The 26,821-nt window shown below is 32.7% G+C and overlaps 3 protein-coding genes across 7 annotated transcripts; all 3 read left to right on the forward strand.

Annotated features, from left to right (window-relative positions):
- The first annotated feature begins 3,886 nt into the window (after positions 1-3,886).
- Positions 3,887-11,813, forward strand: LOC8283080 (D-xylose-proton symporter-like 2). 4 transcript variants are annotated; one of them, XM_015719725.3, is made up of 16 exons: positions 3,903-3,926; positions 4,051-4,108; positions 4,480-4,538; positions 5,325-5,422; positions 6,016-6,094; positions 6,652-6,711; positions 6,874-6,940; positions 7,042-7,166; positions 7,430-7,531; positions 7,675-8,043; positions 8,127-8,174; positions 8,286-8,348; positions 9,099-9,179; positions 9,475-9,573; positions 10,436-10,573; positions 11,449-11,813. In XM_015719725.3, exons 3-16 carry the CDS (start codon positions 4,488-4,490, stop codon positions 11,578-11,580), a joined length of 1,512 nt encoding a protein of 503 aa, XP_015575211.1. In that variant the 5' UTR covers positions 3,903-3,926; positions 4,051-4,108; positions 4,480-4,487; the 3' UTR covers positions 11,581-11,813. The 4 variants fall into 4 exon arrangements, with proteins under 4 accessions (XP_015575215.1, XP_015575211.1, XP_015575213.1 ...); XM_015719729.3 differs by lacking the exon at positions 4,051-4,108 and having other exon boundaries at positions 3,887-3,980; XM_015719727.3 differs by lacking the exons at positions 3,903-3,926; positions 4,051-4,108 and adding an exon at positions 4,134-4,387.
- A 943-nt stretch (positions 11,814-12,756) lies between these two features.
- On the forward strand, positions 12,757-15,544 carry LOC8280229. 2 transcript variants are annotated; one of them, XM_048370202.1, is made up of 4 exons: positions 12,757-12,980; positions 13,090-13,171; positions 14,987-15,085; positions 15,213-15,544. In XM_048370202.1, the coding sequence occupies exons 1-4, from the start codon at positions 12,819-12,821 to the stop codon at positions 15,272-15,274; spliced, it is 405 nt and encodes a 134-aa protein (XP_048226159.1). In that variant the 5' UTR covers positions 12,757-12,818; the 3' UTR covers positions 15,275-15,544. The 2 variants fall into 2 exon arrangements, with proteins under 2 accessions (XP_048226159.1, XP_002520023.2); XM_002519977.3 differs by having other exon boundaries at positions 12,758-12,980; positions 13,105-13,171.
- A 9,282-nt stretch (positions 15,545-24,826) lies between these two features.
- LOC8280459 (arp2/3 complex-activating protein rickA) lies at positions 24,827-25,207 on the forward strand. Its single transcript, XM_002519978.3, has one exon. It carries the CDS (start codon positions 24,827-24,829, stop codon positions 25,205-25,207), a length of 381 nt encoding a protein of 126 aa, XP_002520024.1.
- The last annotated feature ends 1,614 nt before the right edge of the window (positions 25,208-26,821 follow it).

Below are 26,821 nucleotides of genomic sequence, written 5' to 3' on the forward strand. Positions count from 1 at the left end.
ATATATCTAGTATATTTAAATAAAAACTATATAATTAGAGTTTAAATTTATTTTTAATAATATTTTGTATACATAAAAAATATATTTTTATATGTGATTATATCTTTTAACTTTATCAAAAATTAATTATGTTTCTAAATATTATGGTTTTATTAGATTTAAAAAAAATATGATTTTTGTGTTAATTGTGGAGGGTTAAAATATTATTTAGTCCAATTTTTAAAATTTTAAAATTGTCCAATCTTATTCTAAAAGCATTTAACCATGCCGTAATCGTGTTCTAACTATATGGATAAAAACAAAAATAATAAAAAATTTAACGCTTATATATTATAAAAAAACATCTAATTTATACATTTATACTTTTTAAAAGTATCGAGATCTTCTAGATATGCATTTCATAAAAAAAAAAAAAAAGAGAAAAATTGGTATAGAAAACAAAAGAAAACGAGAATTTGATATAAAAGAAAAATGAAAGTGAGGAATCCTCCAAGGTCGTAGGTCTGAATGGCTTGAACCAGCAATCACAAAGTAATTATCAGATAAACATTGATGAACCCTCCATCCATCCATCAGTCAATAATCCACCCAAATAAAGAGAGAATAACATAATTGGTTATTACTTTTGTATGAAGCCTCTAATTATGTACATGCATGAATTTGTTCGTCCATTTCCTGATTGTATTATATCATTTTATCTAAGTCAAGTTTTTATAATTGACTCTATCACTGTGGTTCTCCTAATCTAACTTAATTATCTCCTGATTGAACTTAAATAATTACCCGACTTTCAGAAAGGATTAAAATGATTTTAGATTCTGATTATAATTTCTAGAATGAGTATATGGACATGCTTTCAACAAATATTTTACTTTGTTTATTCTAGATTTTATAATAATAATAATAATAATAATAATAAAATAATAACATTTATTATTTAGTGGAATTTAGTTGAGCTAAAGATAAGGATTATATGGAAGAGTTATATCTGAAAATGATGGAAAACGACTACGAAAGACAAACGATCAGTCTGGTGAATTCTAAATCTCAGCAAAATGGACCATTAGTGATAGTAATTTCCGTTATGATTCTTTTTTTCGCTGTAGAATATTTATATATCTACATTTAGTTTGAGATAGAATCTAAATCTGTTATCGTAGTATTATTTGTAAGATAAATAAAAAATATGTACTTAAAATATAATTAAGATATTTTTATAAAAGATATAGATGACTCAAAAATTATTTTTTAAAAGATTTGATCTTAAATCTTTATAATTAAAGAACTTTCAAGTTGTTTTGCTCAATTTGAATATTTTTTTTTTTTTAAAAAATTGGGCTAATTTAACTTAATTTAGAGGTTAATTTGAGCTTTATTTCTTTCATTTAACTACAAGAGGGATGGTAATAGATGGAATATGAATAGGGTAGCACCTTAATTTTGATTATATAGGAGATATGTTTATATTTCTATCTGTATTTGTATTTATTTAGATAATAAGTATCAAATTAATTCAGGTCATTCGTAAATAATCTATTATCTAAATAAAATAATATTTTTAAAATGCTTATATAAATTAAAACACTAATTATATATTTATTAATGTATAACTATTTTTAGTAAAACAATATATATTATAATTGAAATATTTGTCGAATTCTCCTAAATTAATAATATAATATATAATATTAATTAATAATTTTTTTTTTCCTTTTTCAAACCAAAGATAGCTTATAATAAGGCTGAAAATATAATGAATTGGATAATCGATAAGTGGTGTGAATTTGAAATTTATGAATTTTTAAAATTGTATTGTTTATATTAAATGTAAAAATAATAAATTCGTATTTAAGATTAAAAGTAATTTTCATTAAACTAGATTTATTAGAGATAATATTTTAAAAAATAATATCGTAATAATTTTAAAGGACGATATATTTTTAAATTTATATATTTAAATCACTATTTGATAGATTTATATTATATATATAATTAATGTATTTTAGTAGTTTATTGATATTTTTATATACATAATATATAAAAATATGTGTTTTTTACCTCACTTTAGTCTTATTGTCTAATTTTCAGATAATAATAGCTAAAAAAGTAGAATATGAACCAAAATACATGAATGAGCTTTAATTGGACGGCGGCTGTGAAATGTTCGGAATAAAAACACGTGGACTACCAATATTACAAGCCTGGCCGAATTTATCAAAACCCAAGAAAAAAGATTAATTAGTTATGATGTAATTAAGGATAGTTATCTTTAAAGTTGTCTATTTTGTTTTGGATAGTGAAGATGATAGCTATAATAATTTTATGATGAGAGAAATATTCTAAAAAATGAATCTCTATAAGAAATAGAGGTTAATTAAACAATAAGGAGGATTTATTATTATTTTCTCTATGCGAATTTCCGACAGTTCATTGTTTGCAATATTTAGTTAGTCTTTGTATTGTTCTTTCAAGAATCAGAGAGGCTTTTCAGGATGTGGAGAGTAATGATCAATCTCATTCATTCTTTGAAGAACTTTTGAATTTTGAGGGAGTTTTAATTTTCTATTTTATATATCTTACGTCTTTCTATTTAATTATAATGACCATTGGATTAAATATGTCAGGCTAAGTTCCATAAATATTTAGTTTGACTTTTATATTTATATATGAACTTTATATATTATGAGTTTAATGAATAATTTCTTTATTTTTATACATGCATTAGTTTCATCTATTATTATTGATTGATTATTATATTAATTTAATAATAATATTTATTATAAAAATCTTTAGGTTAAAAGTATTAGAAAAATCATTTTTACTTTAATCTATATTGATATAAGAAACCTATGTTGCATCATTAGTTTGAGTGACTTAGGAAAAAGACACATCACAATCTTATTCATTAGATTTGGACTTAAGAAAAATAAGGGGATTACTAAGTATAAGCTAGACTAAATACTATATTGGGTTAGAGTGTTTAGATATATTTTTAGTAATTTGTGTGATAGTTAGTCTTTATAATATATGCTTTACAATTTCTTATGAAATCGACCTCGTGTTAAACTTGCCTGTACTAACATTCAGTTCGTACATTTGCAAGTACTAAGTTTGAGACATCACTATTTTACTTGTCAAATAATATATATATATATATATATATATATGTTAGTTTTGAAACTTAAATTATTTTCGATATATGTGTTTAATTTTTAACACATAGAATTTTTATTTTGACACGTGTACTTATTTTTGACATATGGTAATCAAACTGATGTGTAATTCTATAGTTTTTCCTATTAATTTATTGATCAAGAATTAAATTTTATATTTTAATATTATATTAACTAATAAAGAATTTTTTAATCGGATAACGATACTAATTTTTATTCTAAAAATATAATATTAATTATATTTTAATATTATATTAACTAATAAATTAATTTTTAATTAGATAATAATTATAATTCAAAAATAATATTTTAGATTATATTTTTAATATTATATTAAATATTTTTAATTATATAATTAATTTTTAATTTTAAAAAATAGTAATACCAATTATGTTAATAGTATTAATTTATACAATATAAAAATTAATTAATAAAATAATTTAAAATAAATTTATATTTTATATTAATAATATTTTAAAAATTTAAAATAATTAATTTGCTATTATTTTAAAAATATTATTATTTAATATTAAATATTAAAAATATTATTAAATTATATCTATTAATTTAATTTTATAATTAAAATAATAATAATAATAAAGTATATATTTTACAAAACTTTAATGGAATAATAGAAGCAAAATCCTTCTACAGATAAGATATGGACAATGTACTGTTATTTTCAGGTATATATTCACCTATGCTCTTACCACTGCCCCATGGGTGGGGTACGGATAGCCTTCACCGGAATAGGTGAATTGACTCACTTGCGACTCGTGGGTTGACAATGGGAAGAAAACAAAGGAGGTACAAAATGAGTTAATTATAAGTTGAACTTGAAAAGCTTACCTCTTTCTTTGCTTCTTTTCTTATTCAGACATCTAACTTTGGAGCTGGTCTTCTCTTTTGCCCACAAAAAAGACTTTGAATTTTAGGTAACTTCAAAATTCTTCAAGCACCTAAACAAGAATTCATAAAATGACTTGACATACTGTACGGAATGGATGACTACATAGTCTAGCTCCTATTCTCTTTGCCCTTTTGTTGTTTTTCTTTAAAATTTCCTTAATTCCTTCTATAACCTTCACTGCATCACCTAACTGGCTACTCCCACCATCATCTGCTTTTCTTTATTTATATCTAGCTCCTACAAGGTCTTTCTTTAGTTAAATTTATTCCTTAATTCCTTCTTGATATTAAAAGATCTTTCTTTGGTATAAAGCTAACCCTTCAATTTTCTTTCTTTCTTACTTTTGACCTTACATTAATAATATTTTGTTTTCTTATGATTTTGGATATGTTTCAGAGTTGGAAATGATGGCGGCCACTGATCTTGAACAGCCCTCCTTTTCTTCTCTTGGAAAGGTTAATTCCTTTTCTTTTTTTTTCCCTTTCATTGCTGTTTGGTTTCTGGGAAGTGAGAGAGAGAGAGAGAGAGAGAAAATTTGTATTGAATATGCTTTTAGTTTCGCTAACTAAACACTAATAAGAATGATAATTACTTTGTAAGTGAGGATAGTATTCTTTTTACTTGGTTAATTTTCTTGTTCTCTTGTACTGATATTTGCTGCAAGAAACCAAAAAGAGAGCAATGGTTCTATTTTGTTTCATTTCTTGGATGCAATTTGGTACCCGAGACAATGTAGGGAAGAGAAAGAAGAAAAAGAAGTAACTTTTATCTTATTATTATTATTGTTACTTTTGTTGAAGTTAACTCAGAACTGTTTTCCTGTCAAAGTTCGTTAATTGTTCTCTTTTTCCACTTTTTCTTCAATGATGAATGCTTTTTTGCTTTCAGTGCTCACATTGATGCTGAAATTTTTCATATTGATATTTTAGTAATTGATTCTTAATCTTTTCTTTTTCTTTTTTTTTTTTATTATTGACGTGTGGGAAAAGGAATCATTTTTGTATGTGTGATCTACAATCTCTAATGACCTGAGGAAACAAAACTTACCACATGACTTCAAATTCATCTATTGGCTTCTAATTATCTAGAACAAAAACAAGATAAGAAATGATCTCCGCGTGTGTGTATATATTTTCATGCTTTTGTGTAACCAAATAAAGAATTTTTTTTTTTTTTTTCGTTTTGATACTTTTGAGGTTACTTCTTGTTGAGGTGATGTTAAATTTATTCGTGTTTACTAGGTTGGAAAGTCTTCAGGTGAAATTGATGGTGCAGAGGAGCCTCTTCTTAATGGGGGTAGTAGCTCAGAGTACTACTCTATTCTTGCTGCAGTGCTCCCGTAAGTATTTATTTTGTTTTATTTATGGATTTTTCCAAATTTCTGATCTATGAAAGAATCAAGGAAAATACCTGTGTTTGTTATGGTTGTATTGCCAAATGCTGGTTAGTCATGTTCATTTTTTGGTGACATAGGGAAATGTGAACTGTGGTAACGTTAATAAGTGCAGAAAACTCTGGCAGTATTAAAAATGTTATTTATTCTCATTTTAATTTATTGTCTTGAGTCAAATTAATATGAATTATCCAACATGTCTTGTTGTTTATGAAGTTGAAGTATCTTGTGTTGTATCAAATTGGGATTTTCTTAGCTAATACTGATAAGATGTTATAAATTGTGCGCATCTCATATAAAATGAAATTAAGGAGTACTATCTAACTTTGCCAATTTATTCAAGTGCTTAACAAACTATTCAGACTTCAGGTTCAACATCGTATTTGATTCTATGCACCATCATCATACCAGCCGGTGCTGCACCCAAGTCCTGAGCCATGATTTTCCTATTCCTTTCACAAATAACATTGGTTCTTAAAACTTGATGCATCATAAAATACACTTTTCATGCTTAAAGAGTGCCTCCTTTTTGATTTCAGATTTCTATTCCCAGCCCTTGGAGGACTATTATACGGTTATGATATTGGTGCCACTTCTTGTGCTACAATAACCATAGAGGTTTGCTTTTGATGAAGCTGTAGACTAGATGGAGTACAGTTTTTTGCTTACTGTATTTCGTTTTCCTACGATATTAGTGTTTTATTCTTATTGCATTCAGTAACATGCATGACCTCCTGGATTATGGAAAATGTCATTTGGAACTGCTAGTATCTGTATTGAGGTGCTGCAGCAGTGATTGGTAGCCTGCAACAAATTTTACATGATTTTTCCTTCTCCTTATTGTTAGATTCATTCATTCATAAGCGCTGGACCCAATGCTTAATATGTGTGCTCCATTGAAAGAGAAACAAAAGCATGGATTGAGATTAATTAAATTTTGATTTAGATAATGCTTCTAATGCTTTGTGTTATTTGCAAGTTTAACAAGTCTTCAAATTAAAGATCTGTATTTGTTTATATCTCCATCCACGTCTCTGTGTGGGAGGGAAAGTATAAGGGAATATTCATATAGAAGACATGCATCTAAAACTGTTAAATCATTTGAGACAACAGTTGAAATGGCGAATCATTTCTTCTATTTCCTGAGCTGATTAACAGATTCTCTTCCCCTGCAGTCGGCTACATCAAGCGGAATTTCATGGTACAACTTGAATGCTGTGCAACTTGGGCTCATTGTGAGTTTTTGGTCATAATGGAGTATTCCTAAGTGCTGTGCAACTTTCTTTGCATGTCTTGTTCCGTCTCTTTCCCATTTCTTTGAATTTTTTGTTTGCTTAAATGCTCAGTTACAAATAGATAGATACTCGTTCTGTTTGAAATGGGTGTTGTTTCTGCAGACCAGTGGCTCATTATATGGGGCCTTGATTGGCTCTGTCGTGGCCTTTAATATTGCGGATTTTCTAGGTTAGTTTTTTTTTTTCCTTCTATTTCTAAAGCTAAGAGTACAAAATTATTAATCATGTATTTTTAAGCTAAAAGTACAAAAATGATGAGTTTGATTAAAGGAAGAAGAAGGGAGTTGATTGTGGCTGCTTTGCTATATCTTGTTGGAGCACTCGTGACTGGACTAGCACCTGATTTTGTGGTCATGGTGATTGGTCGCTTTGTATATGGTATTGGAATAGGACTGGTAAAATATCTGATGCTCTTTTCACTGATATTTAGTACATTGGCCTGTAAATTTTATGCATTATTATTCATATGGCTTCAACACTATTCCCTCATATGCTCACAAGCCTTACATATACAGTAAGAAAACAGTGCTTACTGTGTAAAAAAAAATAAAACGAGTTTAATTTCTTTTTTATTCATTTCTTTAGATAATTTCTAAATTTATTTTGTTCCTGTTGATCTTTATGAAAAACATTTAGAAACTAGTTTCTCTATGTTTAGGCAATGCATGCTGCACCAATGTACATTGCTGAGACAGCTCCAAGTCAGATACGTGGCCGACTAATCTCTCTCAAAGAATTCTTTATAGTTCTTGGGATGGTTGTAAGTTCTTCAATTTTTCACTAAGTTCTAGACTTCACATGCTATAGACTATTGTAGCAGCCATAGCTACTTTGTAAAGCCTTCATCTCTGTTAGCTTCCATTTATTTATGTTAATGCTTGCAAAGAACCTAAAATTGTGCAGGCAGGTTATGGAGTTGGTAGCCTTTTAGTTGACATAGTACGTGGTTGGCGCTATATGTATGTGGCCAGTGCCCCTTTGGCAGTGATCATGGGAGTTGGGATGTGGTGTCTACCACAATCGCCTAGATGGATACTATTATGTGCCATGCAGGGGAAAGGCAATATGCAGGATTTAAAAGAAACTGCAATATGCTGCTTGTGCAAACTCAGGGGTGGGGCTATTGGTGATGCTGCACCTGCCCTGGTAGAAGAGATGCTTAGCGAACTTGCTTTTGTTGGTGAAGAAAAAGAAACTTCACTGCGGGATCTATTCAAAGGAAAATGCTTGAAAGCGCTTACTATTGGCGCAGGGTTAGTTATTTTTCAACAGGTATCTTGCTTACAAAATATGGTATCAATTAAAATGCTGAATTATCTATATTTAGCTTGTAAAATGATATACTTTCATGACAGATTACTGGGCAACCAAGTGTACTATATTATGCCGGGTCAATATTCCAGGTGCCAATTTACTTAAATATATGTTATTTGATTATTGTTGACAAAATATTATCTGCTGCGAGTCTTAGTAGAAGATGTGCTCTTTCATCCTAACCCACTGTCATCTGATAGAGTGCAGGATTCTCTGCTGCATCTGACGCAACACGGGTCTCAATTCTTCTTGGTTTATTGAAGGTAGTTTCCTTGATATGAGTAGTGAATTCATAATGTATATACTTTATATGATGTCTGAAATTAGTATAAAGACTTCTAATATCATTTGGCATGCATTTTAAATCACACATTAATGAGCTATATATGTATTTGGGTAAATCTAAGATAACTTTGTTTTTAACAAAATATAACCAATTGCAAAATTGCCACTTTCGGAGGTACTAATGGAGATTCATCTAATGGCATAAAAAGCAAAGTTAACCAAAAGAAGAAAACAAAGGTTACTCAATTTTTGAGTAGGAAAAGCTACAAAGTAACAAATTAGCTCCTGCTCTTAGTGGCATTAATTCATTCCATGTTTGTGTGTCGTGTGTGTATGTGCACTTGTGTTCATGTGCCTCTGTTTGTGCAAATCCTGCGTAATGTAGATCAAATTGTTCTATATACTTCCTAGTTCATGCATGACGTGTGGGTTTTCTCATGTCTGTCTGGGAGATTAGATAGTCATTGCTGCTTTTCTGAATATTGCTTGTTCCAAATTTCAACTTTATGTATGCGTTTTACTTTTTCCCTTCTATCACAAAATGTTATACAAAGCTCTGTGTGTTTTCCTTTTGAATTGATGGAATACCATTTTTTTTTTGTATACTTCTAAGGGATTGATCAAGCTGTTTCTTTTCTTCTGTCTGATGCATAGCCGGTTTCCTTTTAAACATGACTAATTGGTAAATCTCGGGGATTTTCTTATAACATGAACTTCTGCATTTGTAGTTGATTATGACTGGGGGAGCTGTGGTTGCTGTTGATAGACTTGGAAGGAGACCTTTATTGCTTACTGGTGTTTCTGGAATGGTAACTGTTATCTCCATCTTTCTTTCTTCACCACCCACTTATGTAATGTCTGTCCAATGTTTGTTCTGACACCAACATCTTGAGCTAAGCCTGCATGAAGGCAACAGTTGTCTGCTTGTTACATCTGGCAGACTATTCTGTCACAAGAAGGAATCACACTCACTGCTTGCTTGACTTTAACATTATTTTACCAAGAGGAGTAGTGTAGGTGAAACATCTAATTATCAGAAGTGACAGCAGAAAAGTCTTAAAACTTCAGAAACTATCCTGAATAAATGTTTTATTTTTGCAACAGGCTATCTCTTTATTCCTTCTGGGGTCATATTACCGTTTCCTGAATGATGTACCGGCTGTGGCCGTAGTTGCACTGCTGTTGTACGTTGGATGTTATCAGGTGATCAGTATTTTATTGGCACTTCTCAACTAAATTCTCATCTCAGAATTTTCTGCTTCACTGACCACTGTGTATATGACATCTGTTTCACTTGATTTATTGTTCAATCAGAATTAGGAAGTGGTTATTGATTTACTTTTCATAAAGTACTGATTGGTAATTGAAAAGTACACCCAAAACAATTGAAATTCCCAGTGATGGAAGAACTTACTGCAGAATGATATATAGAGCTTCTAATAAATAACTATTCTTAAGAACTTATTGGCAAAGGGATGTTATTAGTTTAATTCTCAATGTTGCAATTATTTTATTTGCTATAAAAACTTTCCACAGCATGGTTGGGCAACCTGTTAGTCATGTCAAATGTATCTTGTACGTCATCACTGCCTGAAGTAACAGAGCCAAATAGAGTAGCTATTCATCGCATATTGATGTATGCTAAATGATGTTTTTGGCACCTGCTCAACATAGGAGATAAAACATTAGGGGTAAAGGACTCTCCTTTGTCTTTCCTACCACATAAATATCTAAGGATAAGGAGCACTCTGGACATGCTCTTTTGTGGGGGAATTTCGGGTTTGCAGGGGTGTTGAGTCTTTGCCTTTCAGCTCCTGGTCCCATGGATCTAAATCTGCCCCCTCGCAATGTGGTAATTTAAGCAACCAAAATCTACCAGGTTCTGATGACCATTGAAAAGTGGCTATTTCTGTAACTAATATGACAAACTTATTTTGAATTTCTGCCAAAATTATTTGCCTTTTTGTTGTATCTTTTATGTTCTCTTGGGTAAAAGATCTTGTTTGAAATATATATTCTACTTTTGCAGTCTGTGCCTGTACAACTAATGCAATTGGTTTTGCAGTTTTCTTTTGGTCCTATCGGTTGGCTGATGATTTCAGAGATTTTTCCCCTACGCCTAAGAGGGAGAGCACTTGGTATAGCAGTCCTCGTGAATTTTGGTGCAAATGCAATTGTAACATTTGCATTTTCTCCTCTGAAGGTACTTGACTTTGGTGGTAACGTATTTAGTTACCAAGAGAACTCTTCCTATTTAGATACCAAGATAAATTCTTTCTTGAATTTATGTTCATATGGTTATATTATCCCCCATAAGACATGGCATTCATTTTTGTCAGTGCCTATGTGGTCTGATTACAGCATTGCCATAATAAATGTGGTGTAATAAAGTGTCTAAACAATAAGCTAATTTGACCTGTGATTCTCTTTCCTTATCATCGAGGATGTTGCCATGCATTAAAAATACATTAGTTAGTTGACGGTGGAGAAATAGGAGTGTTGATGTCTTGCAAATATCTTGAAATAGCTGGGACAAAACTCTGCAGGTTGTTTGTTCAAATTTATTTTTTATGAAAACCTAGCTTGTCTTTAGATTTCAAAATATCAATCACAAATTTGTTTGAACTGTTCCTGAACCTTAAGCTTTTGCATTGCAATTTAGGGTTAAGAATTCATGCATAGTCAGGTTCCATTGTCTGCCTTCATCCAGTAATAGTTCTGGAGTTAAGAAAATGTTTAAAGTTAGTGGTTCCTGAATGAAATAATCATTCCAGGTTTTCTGTTGTAAGTTTCTGAAGTCATGTAGTTGAGCATTTTGGGTAGTTATGTCATGATGCTCTTGTCTGTCTATCAGTCATCGTCCCTTGCCAGTTCTTTTTGCTTGTGTTGAGCCTAAGTAAGACCCTAGATGTCAAAATTTTCCATTTCCTATCTGATGCTAATCATGTCGAAGAAGATTATCGGCATTTCTTTCTCTATTGTACGTTTAAGATTAATCCATTGAAATGCACTATCTTGGATTAAGTTTCTGCTAAAAATATGAAGTGGCATTGCTGAAAGTGTTAGTTGTGGTTACAGGCATTGATTGGAGCTGGAATATTATTCTATGGATTTGGAGTAATATCTGTGGTGTCTCTGCTTTTCATATTCTTCGTTGTGCCAGAGACAAAGGGGCTTACTCTTGAGGAAATTGAAGCAAAATGCTTGTAGACAACATTTGCATGTGAAACAAAAGAGTTCAAGGAAATTCAGGGCGCAAATGTCAGATTAAAATATATCATTGCCAGCACAAGTATATATAAGAAAAGGGCCTGTAGGCGGTATCACAAAATAAACATTTGAATTATTTTATCTTTATAATAATGTATACAGATTCCTACCTTTTAACATTTATGTTCTTTCGTCCTGAATAATAAAAGATTGATTTTTCTGTTTTGTTTTCATTCTACCATGTTCTTCGTTGACATTATGCTCATGATCAGTTCAGTAGTATCCTGGAAATTCTGAGAATCAGTACAGACAAAATAGATTTGAGAATTTTTCAGAAATATTCTAAGATTAATAAAAAAATATTATTTTTACTGTGTAATTATTTTTTTCTAGATTTACTGTAAATTATTTTTATTATATTCTAAATATGACCCATTTCATTCAGAAAAAAACAGAAACAAAAATAGTTACTCCCATGTGTGGCAGGGTGAGAATGGAGAATGACTCATCGTCTCTGCTTCCTCCCATTGCCATTTCTTGGAAAATATTATTAATATTCTTGATATTTGATTAAATGTTAATTAGAAAAAGGTAAAAAGAAAAAAAAAGAAGGTGCCAACCAATGGAATAGGCGAATGGGACTGACATTGTCATTACTATTAGTAGATCAAATAAATTCAAAATCCACCTTGATATTATTTTTAAAACTAAACTGAAAAATTAAACTCAACTGATTAGTTCAATTACTTTTCTATTATGATTTTTAGTTTAATTTTGATTTACCGAAAATTGAAATTATTTCATTTTAGTTCAAGTTTACTTAAAAATTTTGATTAAATGGAACCAACTGAAATTTTGCTTTTCATTATTAAAATATTTATGTATCATATTGTTAAATATTTTCATTATTAAATTAATTATTTCTCAATGTTCTTCAGGGCTGATTAGTTCGATTTGATTTACTTTATCCTCTAATTTCAGTTAGGTTAGATTTAAAGTTCAGAAAAATTTTGATTCTGAGGATTTTATTTGATTTTAAACCAAACTGAGTATTTGCTCATCCTTAATTAATTATTGTCTCCTACTATTATTAGAAAAAAAATAGAAAAGAAATTGTAATAGGCCCTGTCTTTACCTATTTAGGCCCAAGACTAATTTGAAAAAGGTATAAATAACGAGCTTGTATAATTTCTTTATTAGGGTTTAAGAGAGATTGATTATTCATATTATTGTGAGAGATGGCGAAGTTCAATGTAGTGCAGAAAAGGAGAAGAGAACAGATATCACAAAGAAAGAGAGCAGTACATGGAGACCCACTCACCGGTAAACTGAAAAACAAGAAACAGCCTCTCTCAGTCTCCGGTAAGCGACAGCGCAAGCTCCTCAAGAAATGGCGCAGAGTATGTCTATTTTCTAATTTTTTCAGTATTTAAGATGTTTATTACACTATGATAAATGGAATAAAAGAGGTTTATATAATATAGACTGATTTCTTGTTTAATTAATTAGTTAATTACATTACAGGAGCAGAAGGAGGCTATAGAGAAAGGTTTGGTCACCATGGAAGATGTGGAGATGGCTGCTGCTGAAGGTTTTATGCAATTTTAATCTTTTTTTTTTCTTTTGGTTTCGGTCAATGTCAAGGTCAAGGAAATAGTGATAATGAGTGTGTGTGTGGGAAGTATAAAAAGGTGATACTCTTAATTCGATGGACTTCTATTTCATTAAATCTTATGCTTGGAAGAGAGCTTATAGTTGATAGAATTTTCAGTTCTTAAGGAATTTTGAAAGAAATGAAAACACGCTAAAAGTTGCATGATATTGCAAGAATTGAATTCTTGGATATGATTTATTCCAAATAATCAGCTATTTCTACGAGACTGTTTATTGAAAGTCTAGAACAATGCAGGAATCGAATTGAATTGAATTGTATTTAGTGAATTCTCATGTTTGGGAAATCCTTTCAGCTTACAAAAAAAATAATAAAAAGAAATTTCATTTTCAAAGAAATGAAATAAAAAATAACATGATTTTGCTACAATTTAACTGAATGGAATTCTTCGCATCATTTATTCCAAACAAGGCCTAACTAATAGAACTTAAAGTTCTATACGCATATTTGCATTAGTTCAAACACTTCAAAATATGGAAGTCTTGAAAAGGTTATAATGGTGGTTTTATGTGCTTATGAAAGGACATTTCTTCTTAAGATCATAGTTGTCAGAGGCCCGCCTGAGGCGAGAGGTGCAAGCCTTTAAACTGAGTGGAGCTTGAACTCGTCAAAGTTTGACTTGTTTCGATTACGGTAGTCCTAGTAAAAACTAGAAACGAGAAGGTGGAAAGTAAAATCTATAAGATATTATAGTTAATCACACCAGAGGTGTCAATTTTTGGATTGAAAATATCTGTTATGCTGTTTGGCTAATTAAATATCTATTTTTATTTGAAGTATTCAAGGATTTTTTTTCCTTTCTTTTCTTTTTATTTGAAACCTGGAGTACATTATTGATTAGCTAAGATATCTTCCTCTAAAGGGTATCGCCCTTAAATGAGGACCTTTTCCTGACTTAGCATTCAGCAACAGAATATCCCTGTCCATAATATCTCATACCATTGTATGCTTGCTGACATTGTATTATTAGCACTATTTATCTTCCTCAAAACTTGCTTTTATTTGAAAAATTTTCTCAATCGTTTTTCTGTGTTAGTTTGGGTGGCTGATTTTAGGCTTTTTGAAGGGTGGATTTATTTTTGAGAAGGGCCTAAGGAATTTCTTTTTAATAATTAAGAATGAATGTTGAGTGTTGAGCTTGTACTATATGCAAAAATTTGATGACTGAAAAATCATGCTGCTGGCTTCTTAAATTCTTTGAGAGCAAAGTGTTTATATTATAAATGTTATTGGCATTTAATATCTAAACGTGGCTTCCTGTTTCCCCTTGGTCCCCCTATGATAATTTTATTCTGTAATAGAACAGCGGATAGTATTAACTATTTTATGCTTTGTGTGCTTTAAAATGGTGTGCTTTCATCAAGGTATCTAATTTCATATCCATAAGCATGAGAGGTGGAACACTTTGTGCTTTGGGGGATGAGGAATCAAAAGGATAGGACAAGGAAGAAAGTATTATTGTTACCAATAGGGAATACACATCTCATACTGTAAATATCTGAAACTCTCAACTGATGATACTTTCTTAGGTGGATGCAGCCCCTTGCGCTGTTAATTTCTTCACCTAATCAGAAATAAGTGTTGGTAACAAGTTTCTTGAGCTGTCATATAGTTTGTACTGCAAATCAACTACTGCAAGTACAATCGCGATCACTGTAATTTAATTGTTTGTCGACATCTGCTACCTGCATTACTTGCTTCTTATTGCAAAGCTGATGCGAGATAAACTCTCAGGTGAAGGTACATCAAAAGATACATCAAAAAATGCAAACAAAACACCAGCAAAATTTAATGTGAAGAAGGGCCTGAAGCTGAAGCACTTGAAGCACAATGGTAAGTTTTCCATTTTGCATCATGCTGCATCATGGCAGTGGCAAGTTCTTTTCTTTCTTATATAATGCACTTTCAGATTTCACGGATGCCTCTATTCACGTGTATATGCATGCATCTTTATGTATAGGAAAGAAGAAGGGGAAATCTAAGCCAGCCACTGAAGCTGCAGTGGATGCAATGGTAGAATGATCAGGAGGCAACTTTGTATGGTATGCCAAAATAATGTACTGTTTCTGAGGAGGACACAAGTGTGGGGACCTTCTTTTTTGCCTTAGGACAATGGGTTACAACTTAAAAATTCATTCACTTGTAACATCTGCCATTGGTTTGGTTTGTTATCTTCTTAGGATAGAGGGTAGTTGAAGGATGACTGGAATATTGTATGCGGAAATTAACGATGTAAGTAAGAATGTCACTGATTATCACTTAATTCGAGCTTGTTATTGTTTTATTGGATCAGTCTCTTTGTCCGTTTGGTTGCCTTATCCTTTTCTTTTCATAAATTCTCCACTGAAGAAGAAAGCCTATGCAAAAGCTCAGACGGATGGACCTTATCTGTATGGTGGGATCTGTCATATTAAGACAAAAGGAATATCACAATTTGGAATCCGAGTAACTTCTGTTTGAAGCAGATGTTATATGCTTATTCCACTTCGAGTGATCCATATGCACATAATAAAAAGGCAAAGGAGATAAAAACTGATGCTCCGACCAAACAAAATGGAGTCACTATGTGACGTTGGTCCATGTGCATATCACTGAAATTGTTCAAAAAGAATTTGTTTTAGGTTAATATTTTTATGGATATTTTACTCTAAATTTTTATATATTGAGCTCATTTAGACCCTATTTTTTGATAAATTTAGCTGTGCTACTGCTAGTAATACACAGTGTCTTTGTTTTTTTAATAAAAAACAATAATTAATCTTCTCAAAACGAAAAGCAATAATAACATAATTTTGCAATTTAAATATTAAATTTTAGTTTGTTTCTTTTTTCTTTCTATCGGACTTTGTTTTATCTAAACGTTTCTCCCAAACTTTCTCTTTCACTAGTTTCACAAATCTCAATCTAAATTAGAATCAACGCTCTGATTTAACACACACCACCGAATTCAACGGCGAAGTCGCTGTCGTCTCTCACAAAAATGTTAGTACTGATAGCGGGTTTGTTTCCTTTGTGGTGTGAGTTTATTGGTCGTGGCGGTGGATTGACAGCCGTGAAAGGGTGGCGTTGGCGTTGGTTTATTGCTGGCTGTGAAAGGGTGGCAGGAGCATTGCTTTGTTCGTAGGTGGTCGAGGTGTTGGATTGTTCTTGGCGGAGAGAGGGTGGTGACCGCGGGTTGGTTTTGATTATTTTTAAAAAATTAATTAATTGATTATATTATTAATTAATTAATTTAATTAACTAACTTTAATCTAAACTCTTTCGATAATAATATTACCATTATATAGTTAATAGTTAATTATTTAGCTATTAAATTATATTTAGAAATTAATATTTGATTATTTTCAATAGAGGTTCATGCACTTTTGACGAAGAGTGCAGCTCATCTTTTTTTTCGTCTAATAAAGAATATTAATAAATTATATATATCAAATATTTGAATTCTTACTGGCTAAATTAGTTTTTATTTATAAAAATTGGTCTTCACCAATATCTTTTGGATCACTTCGAATAAAACATGAGAATGCTTTTCTTTTTCTCTATCCGTAATTCTTGCTCTCCTTTTACCTTTAATTCCTTATTTATTCTCTCTCTCTCTCTCTCTCTCTATATATATATATATATATATATAAGATATTGAGATTTTTTACCGGGGCGTGATTGATTTTTAAGATCGTTTTCAGCCCTAGGCCTTCTATTAGTGAGTTCCGGTAAAGCTTCCAGACGGTATATTTTTTTAAAACGAGGCCCTCGATAACGTGACATAAAAACTCCTTATGAAATGATTAAAATATCGAATCACTATGTTTGTGTATTATGGTGGTTGTTACTTTTTATGGTATTTCTTTGTTGTTGACTACTTTTTTTGTTCTATTAATCAAAAGCATCCAATAGCGCCACATCGTTTTAGAATTCGATTCTAACTCCTCTTATAGCTCTAAAATTATTTGACCAAATTTTTTAAAGATATGAATAACTTATTTTATTTATATATCGTAATTTTATTTGATATCATGATATTAGCTTGTATTCATATATAAAATAATATTATTTTATTTTAATAAATAGTTTAAAATTTAACTATATTTCAAAAGTAGAATGTTAGTATTTATGTGTAGAATAACATATTCTATTTTAGGAAAAGTAAAAACTATTTGAAATAATATATTTGGGGACTTTCGCAAAAATAATAGCCTAAAAAAGTCAACCATATAAACCAAATAATAGCCTAAAATGTACTTCTTTATACAAAATACTCAACTTTGGAACTTCAGACCTAGTTTGATAGATATTAAAACAATCTGTTCTAATGTAAAATAGGGCACCCTTACGTCAGGGAAAACATCCTTCGTGCCCGAGAAGTATTAGGAAAAATAGAGCTTAAATTTCAGAAGACTTCATAAATTAGGGTTCCAATTATGAAAATCATATTTCCCCATTAACATTTCTGCCTGACTTTAAAACATCACAAGTGAAGAAAAAGCTTGAAAACTCTAGAAGACTTCATGCCTCGGCGCCCCAATTGGAAATCACAAGCTTCATGCTCCTGAGAATTTCTTCTTACCCTTGAAACGTCACAAGTGAAAAACTAACTTGAAAATTCTGGAAGATTCATGGCCTTCATGCCTGTAAATATTTCTCCATGCTCGTGATTGATTTGCTAAATTTTGTATATGTTCTTTATGCTAAGCATTCATACCTGTGAAGACAATTTTAATTTTATATCACATATTAAATTGTTGTTATATGTATTTATAGTCAAACTTTGTATATATAATATTTTATTTAAACAAAGAAGTATATTTTAATTTTTTTGAATTAAAATATTTATAAATGACTAGAATATATTAAAACTAAAATAAATAGAATCTCATATAAGATGACACTTAGGAAAAAGATTATTTAAAAACTATAAAAAAAAATCAACCAATTTAAATTGTCAGAGTTTAAAAAATTCTAAAAGGATAGTAGAATGTAAAATTCTTAGTATTTTATTGTATTTGAAATCAAAAAGTAGAATTTGAATTACCACCTCAAAGAAAATATAAAAAATATAATTTGAATCTGAGTACATAAAAGGAAAGAAAGAATCAAGAAATATAAATAAAAAAATAAATGAGATTGCTTGGCCAAAGTTTTAGAACATACTAATTGAGTCTTTATGTTCTTTTCTTTTTTAAATATTATATATAGATTCACTATGAGAAGCCTACTAGTAAAGAGAAGGTATATCAGTTTAAAAAATTATTTTTTTCAAACCATAATATATGAATAAAAAAAAATACAAAAGAAATAAAAGTAGTAATATAATATTTTCAAAAGAAATTACTAATATAATATTAAATAAATTAGTTTTTTTATTTTATTTTAAAATAGTCTTGTTTGTTAAACTTGAGTAGAAAAGAATATATATTAGAAATATACCTACAAAAAGCAAGGTAATTGATTAAGTGTTACATATCACAATCATTATAGGATTATAGATTGCATTTTTAATGATTATATGTAATATAAAATTAAAATTTAGCAATTTTTATATTTTATTTTATTAATTATTATAAATTTTTAAAATAAAAAGATAAAATCTTTATAACACCCATTTCATAGTACCAAATAATAATGACTCGCAAAGCAATGGGTGCTGCAACCAGTTGCTAAATATTCTATTCCTATTAAAATATATGGAGGAAAGTGAAAGCAACCCTCAAATATATCTGAAAAAATATCCTTCTCAATTTCCAGAAAATGAAAATCCTTCTTTGCAGGATTCGTTACTTTTTTTCTTTTTCGTTTTTCCTGAGTAAACACATGTGTGTCAGGGCTATATAAAGAAGGTGAGTAGCTGCCATTTTGCACACAGCATAGCAGAGTAAGTAGTGATCTTATTAGAGAAAGAAGACATGGGTGAGCGAGTTAAGGACCGTGTGAGAGACGTTGTAGAACAGAAGGTCGATACACTGCACAAGATAGCAGATGTTGTGACTTTCCCTTTAGCCCCAGTTGACGGTGCAATTCATGGGGTTGCTCGTGGTCTTCTCAACTGGCTCACTGATGCTCATCCTGACGAGGACAAACCCAAACCCGAGAGCAAGCCTTCTTCCAATACCTATGCTCCACCCCCACCACCTCCTTATCAAGGCTATCCTACTCTTCCTGGACCAGGGTATGCACCACCATATGCTAATTGTTACCCTACTCCTCCTCCTCCACCACAACCTTCTTATTATCGCCATCCTTCACAGCCAGCTCCTGGTTCTGCGTACCCTCCCTGTGCCTACTAGCTGCAACTAATGGTGGCTATGTATACCAGAAATGGCAATAGCCATTCTGGATAAACAAATAATGCAGTCGAATTTGGAGACTTTGGCAGCTCTTGAGATCTAAATGATCTCTTTTAGTACTGTAATAGCTTTTATTATATGTATGCCCGTGTGTTTTAATGAATAAATGAGGCTCAAATTAATCCCTTTATGATAATTAAAATCTAAAATATATTAATAAAAATATAAACTAATTAAATCTAAATATTTAATATATTAATACAATCCAAACATAAATTTAATAAAATTTAAAATAAAATTCTTAATAATAAAAATATAATATAATTTAACATAATTAGGTACTTGTTAACATAAAATATAATAAAATATAACACAATCAGATTCGGATAACGAATACCCGCAGATTCAAACCCGAACTCGACTCGAGTAGTAAAATTAAATTTCAAATACGTTTCATACATGTTTATTATTATTCGAATTCGTTTTATTATAGTTCAATCGGATCAATATCCAAAAATAGTTGCTCGATTGTCATTCCTAAGTATAAATAAAAAAGATATTAAAATTGTATTGTTTTAAATTTTTTACTAAAATATTTTCAATTATGTAATTTATTAAATTATTACTATATGTATTTTTATTCAAATGTTACATATAAATTCTTTTTATTTAAACCAAGAAGTATAATCTTAATTTTTTTGAATTAAAACACTTATAACAAAAATAGTAATAATATATCAATAAATATTTAGTATATACTAAAGCTGAAATAGATAGGATTTTATATAAGATGACACTTAACAAAAAAAGAAGTTGAAACTAAGATATTAGTAGATTGCAAAACCCTTAGTAACTTATTGTATTTGAAATTAAAAAAGGAAGTTGAATAACCATAAAAAATGAAATAGAAATTAGAATTTGAATCTGAGTATGCCTCTCTGCAGTAAAACTTTAAGAAAATAAAGAACAACAGAGAACAGAAGGAAAGAAAGAATCAATAATTACAAAGAAAAAACAAAAATTGCCTGGCCAAAGTGTTAGAAAATAGTAACTGGATCTTAATATGTTCTTTCCTCTTTGTAACTATTCCATATACTTTTATATAGACTCATCATGAGGTGCCTACTATATTTGTTATTTCGTATTGATTTCTTTTACACAAACTTCCCTAATTAAACTCTCTGAAATTTACCAAGAAAGATATACCTTTAACATGGTAATTAAAAGAAGAAAAGAGAAATATAAATAAAAATGTAAAAAGAAAATAAAATAGTAATATATATTACTAAATAGATAAAAATGTTTCTTTATATTTTTATCTAGTAATTCAAAGTATACCGGAAAAATATGTTTACGAGCAATAATATTAAAAGTTTTAATGCATTTATATATATATAATTTAAAATAATTAAAAAAACTGTTACAATCTTAAATTAAAAATTATTTTTTTAACTGATTTCGTTCAATAAACTTGACTAAAAAAGAAAAATATAATTAATAATCTCGTAAATGGCTCATATATATTAGTAATAAAGCAAGAAAGCTAAGTAATATTATAATAATAATATTATTTTCAGCTATAAATATATTATCGAATCTCGTTAAATACGAATCCATATGCATTAATTCTCAACATAATAATATTGGAATATTAATTACTGAAACAAAAGAAATATACCCGCGCAAAATGTCACGGGCTTGGTGTTTGCTACCAACGAACCGTGCGGCACTAGCTACTTTCTCGCGCAAACAAGTCAGCTAGTCAGCCTACTCCTCCTTATGCTAGGCAAAATGCTAGCGAGAATGGCAAGAAGAACAAAAGGAAGCTTAAGAAAGCTTAGAGAGAGAATTTCTAGAGAGAGAAACTACTTGCTCTTCTATTAAGCTTGAATAGCTTGATTACAACTTGATGCTTGATACTTACAAATGAAATTCTCTAGCCTATTTATAGGCCTCCACCTCCTCAATGGAATGATCTACCACCTACAATTATCTACAATATACATGATTCTAGATGGTCTAGAATGTTCCAGATCTTTCCAGATGTTTCCAGATGATTCTAGAATGTTCTAGAATCCTCTCTTGCTTTGTAGCGAACTCTGGAGGCTTCTTGGGCCATTGAACCTTCGTGCGAGAAGGGGAAATATACGGGCTGTGACATTCTCCCCCACTCATCCTGGCGACGCCCTCGTCGCGTCCCCGCTGTATGCCTTGATTATGCCCTTTAAGTTTCTTGGCAAATCTTCGGTCTTGATGGGGAAGGAGCTTTACCATCATTAAGCCTCCCTCCTCAAACTCTGAATGACTCTTCTTTCCATCTGCCCACTTCTTCATTCTCTTGGCGGCCTTGGTTAGAGGAACACATGCCCTGTCGGCTTTCTCATGCCATCCCTTGTACTTCGGTAATGGCTTTGACAATTCGGTGGGCTTGTTTTGTTCCACCTTGCCTTGGTCCAATGAAGGAAAGTTAGCATTAGTGGTGGAAGCTAACTTTGCCTTGCTACTTAGCGCATCGGCCACTAAGTTTGCCTTTCCCGGCTTGTACTCCTTCGCAAAATCGGACTCCTGAGGATGCTTGCCATCTTTCTTGCTTGAGTTGGCTTCTTTTGCTTGAGTACCGGTGGTTCACATGGAGCCTTGGATGGCCTAGTGTGGCTAGCATCCAACAACTCTTTTGGTTGCCTCCGCAACTCTTGAACTCGAGGGTGCCATACTATAAGGGACTGTTGTAAGCGGCCTTGTACCTTCTACCAACTCCATTTTTGATCCACCTCTCTTAGGACCCTGTTATCTCCTTGGCACTTTATCTTGTGGCGAGGCCGCCACTTCTTCCTTTAGTCGCAGGAATGACTGAGCCTTCTACCCGCCGGACAATTGCATGGCCGAGATCTTCATGGCTTTTACCTTGGCTTCTCGTTTCAACGGTACTACAAGTATTCCTTGCTCCAAGATACATGGTGTTGGCAAAGGGAAGTGGGAATGCATTCACTTTATCCAAGAATTCTATGCCAAGCACCATTTCATAGTCATCCATTGTAATAATGGAAAAGTCTAAGAGGCCAGACCACTCACCGAGGCTTACTTTGACATCTCGCGCAAACCCACATGTTGCGTTCGGCGCCGAGTTCACAGCCTTGAGCCACCCTTGCTCCTTTGCATATTTGATGCCAAGTCTTTCTGCCTCCTTTACCTCGAGGAAGTTGTTGTTAGCCCGGTGATCTATCAATGCTTCTAAATGACGGCTTCCAACCTTCGCCCACGAATAATCGGCCCTTCTTTTTGGACTCGGGCATCTCAAATTTGGTTTTGATGGCACTGAGAAGTTGTAGTGAACCCATCTTAGACTCCTCTTGCACTCGTTGGTGTTCTTCCCTTTCTTCGACCAACGCAGAGAGCTTGTTCTTCGTAGGGCACTCTCTCGCCTTATGTGGTCCGTCGCAGAAGAAACACTTAATACGAGGCTTTTCTCCACCTTTGTCATCCTTGTTGCCATGGTTACCTCCCTCTCTGGGCTTGTCAAACCTGTAGGAGCCTTCCTTTTTGTGGTGGCGATCTCCCCCATTCTTTCCGTTACCGTTCCTTTCTTGGTCAGGCTTGTGCTTATCTTGCCTCCTGATCTCTATCAAGGATTCGGCCACGACAATGGCGGTGTTGAGATCTTGGACACCACGGCGCTCCAACTCCAACCTTGCCCAAATCTGCAACCCATCCGTGAATGCAAACAAGGCTTCTTCATCGGTATAGTTGGGAATTTCAAGCTGCCTTGCATCTCGAATAGCATTCTCGGGTAGAATTGCTTCTAAATCTTCCTTGAATTCTCCCACGAGCTAATGGTGCATGTACCTTTCCATGTCGCCACTCCTCCTTCTCCACCACAACATTGCGGTATCTTCAAGAAGAGTGCGGCGTCAACTTTCTTGGCTTCTTCCACTAAGCCAAGTGCCTTGAAGTATTGCCCAAGCTCCAGGAAGTTATCAATTTCTGCATTCTCAGCCTTTATAAGCTTTAGGCTTGAACATCTAACCGATGAAGTGGAGACTATCATCGGCACACTTCCACCTCCGGATAGCTGCCTTCTTACAAAGGATAAGTTCTCTGCCACCAACCTAGCAACCATTCCATCAAGCATCTCCTCAACGTCACAACCTCGGCAGGAGAGTTTCCATGGTCTTGGCTTGTTCTTGACACTTGGACATCCCTCGTTCAAGGCAGCTTGCATCCCTCTTGAAGCTCCTCTTTCCATTCTCGAGCTCCCCGATGCGTTGCTCTAAATCCCAGAACGTATCTTGTCCCTCGGCCACAGTTAGCTCTACCTTGGCTAGCCTGGCTTCCATGTCAGACACAACGTCTCTCGACCTTCCTCTCTCCTTCCTTGGTGGCTTGGACGCTTCCGGCTGGTCCTTCACAACTTCACTATGGAGTTGCCTTACCTCTTCCGGAACTCTAGCAGCCTCACTTGCTCCTGATGTCTTTGCCATTTCAACGATTGTCTAACCTTGCTCTGATACCAACTGTCACGGGCTTGGTGTTTGCTACCAACGAACCGTGCGGCACTAGCTACTTTCTCGCGGAAACAAGTCAGCTAGTCAGCCTACTCCTCCTTATGCTAGGCAAAATGCTAGCGAGAATGGCAAGAAGAACAAAAGGAAGCTTAAGAAAGCTTAGAGAGAGAATTTCTAGAGAGAGAAACTACTTGCTCTTCTATTAAGCTTGAATAGCTTGATTACAACTTGATGCTTGATACTTACAAATGAAATTCTCTAGCCTATTTATAGGCCTCCACCTCCTCAATGGACGGTGAGGATTCATTTCATCTAATGGCTAAGATTAAGCCTCTAGAATGATCTACCACCTACCTCCATAATTATCTACACAATATACATGATTCTAGATGGTCTAGAATGTTCCAGATCTTTCCAGATGTTTCCAGATGATTCTAGAATGTTCTAGAATCCTCTCTTGCTTTGTAGCGAACTCTGGAGGCTTCTTGGGCCATTGAACCTTCGTGCGAGAAGGGGAAATATACGGGCTGTGACAAAAAGCAACGGGAGCTGCAACTACTTACTATATATTCTATTCCTGAGAAAATAAATGGAGGACAAAAGAAAAGAGAGCAGTCTTCAAATATATCTGAGAAAAGATCTTTCTTGTTTTCCAGATTTACAGGAATCGTTACTTTCCTTTTTCCCTCGAGTAAACACATGTGTGTCAGGGCTATATAAGGAAGGCGAGTAGCTGCCATTTTGCACACAGCATAGCAGAGTAAGTAGTGATCTTATTAGAGAAAGAAGACATGGGTGAGCGAGTTAAGGACCGAGTGAGAGACGTTGTGGAACAGAAGGTCGATACACTGCACAAGATAGCAGATGTTGTGACTTTTCCTTTAGCCCCAGTTGACGGTGCAATTCATGGGGTTGCTCGTGGTCTTCTCAACTGGCTCACTGATGCTCATCCTGACGAGGACAAACCCAAACCCGAGAGCAAGCCTTCTTCCAATACCTATGCTCCACCCCCACCACCTCCTTATCAAGGCTATCCTACTCTTCCTGCACCAGGGTATGCGCCACCATCTCAGTATGCTAATTGTTATCCTACTCCTCCTCCACCATCTTCTCATTATAGCCTTCCTTCACTGCCTACTCCTGCTTCTGCGTACGGTCCCCGCGCCTACTAGCTACAACGATGGTGGCTATCTATACCAGAAATGGCCATAGCCATTTTGGATAAACAAATAATGCAGTCGAATTTGGAGATTTTGGCAGCTCTTAAGCTCTAAATCATCTGTGTTGGTACTGTAATAGCTTTTATTCTATGTATCCACCGAGTGTTTTAATGAATAAATGTGGCTTAAATCAACCTCTTTATGATAATTATTAATATTTTAGTAAGCTAAAGTTTATTGAATTCCGTTTCTGAACTGCCTTTTAACGATTAAAATGAAAAACAAAAACTAGATATAATCATTTTTTTTCTTTTCTTGAAAGAACCCGTAAACAATATACATATTTTTTGCAAAATTTTTCTGATCTTAAATATGTAAAAATTTAGAAAATATATTAACTTTGCAAGTAGTTTATCTAAAATTGCTATTTCAATTCTATCTCTGCAAGAGTTCTACCAATTCCACTGTGGCATGAAGTTAGTGTTAGGATAATATTCCTCGCTACTGCTAGTTTGTTTATCAACAAACACAAATACAAATGTCCAGTATAATGTTTATCTCTCAAAATCTTAATTCTCTGACAATATTACTGCAACGAGTATAATCACAATCCCAACAAGATAATCACAATTAGATAAGCATTTAGACAATGTAAACAGTCAAGCAAAGACACAAGGATTTTACGTGGAAAACCCCTTCGATATGAAGAGTAAAAACCACGGGACCATTAGGAGTCCACCCAATTGCTCTTATTATGATTAAAGAAAGGTTATACAAACCCAATTCCAAGTCTCAAATGGTTACTCAAATTATCCAACAATAGACAACCATAATTAGCAACATATGAAAGAGAAAGAAGTGAAAGATATCACCAAAATGCAGAGTTTCGTCTAGCAGCCATATCTCACTATTTAAAGCATGAAATGACAATCAAGCCGTCCAAATTGAAGCTCCTAAAGACCCAGATGTGCAGTCAAAATTTGAGCAAAATCAGACTACGGATGAGCTTCGATCAGAGATGATCTTCAAAACTGTTTATATATTTTTAATTCAGCAAAAGAAACTCCTTTCTTGCTGCCCGCTTTTCCCTTCTTCTTTTTTTTTTTATCTCTCCCACGTGAGTTGCTCTCTAAAGTCAACAAAACAAGCTTCTTTTGGAAGCTATTAATATTGGGCCAAAAATAACAAATAGTTATGGATTTTTCTACATAGGAAGGGACCCATAGCCTAACAAATCTCCCCCTCCCGACTATGTGGAGGTGGTTGCCATTCCGGCAAGTGATCGACAAGTCTCAAACTTGCCCCTTGGCAATGCTTTAGTCATCATGTCGGAACCATTATCATCAGTGTGAATTTTTTCAAGCTCAAGAAACTTAGAATCAAGAATATCACGTATCCAATGATACCTCACATCAATATGCTTAGACTTAGCATGAAAACTGGAATTCTTAGCAAGATGAATTGCACTTTGACTGTCATAATACAACACATACCTCTTTTGTATAAATCCAAGTTGACAAACAAATCGCTTCATCCAAAGCAATTCCTTACATGCCTCTGTCACTGCAATGAACTCCGACTCAGTAGTAGACAATGCCACACATTACTGCAACCTAGATTACCAAG

This window comes from Ricinus communis, chromosome 10 (genome assembly GCF_019578655.1).
Source record: "Ricinus communis isolate WT05 ecotype wild-type chromosome 10, ASM1957865v1, whole genome shotgun sequence".
NCBI lineage: Eukaryota > Viridiplantae > Streptophyta > Magnoliopsida > Malpighiales > Euphorbiaceae > Ricinus > Ricinus communis.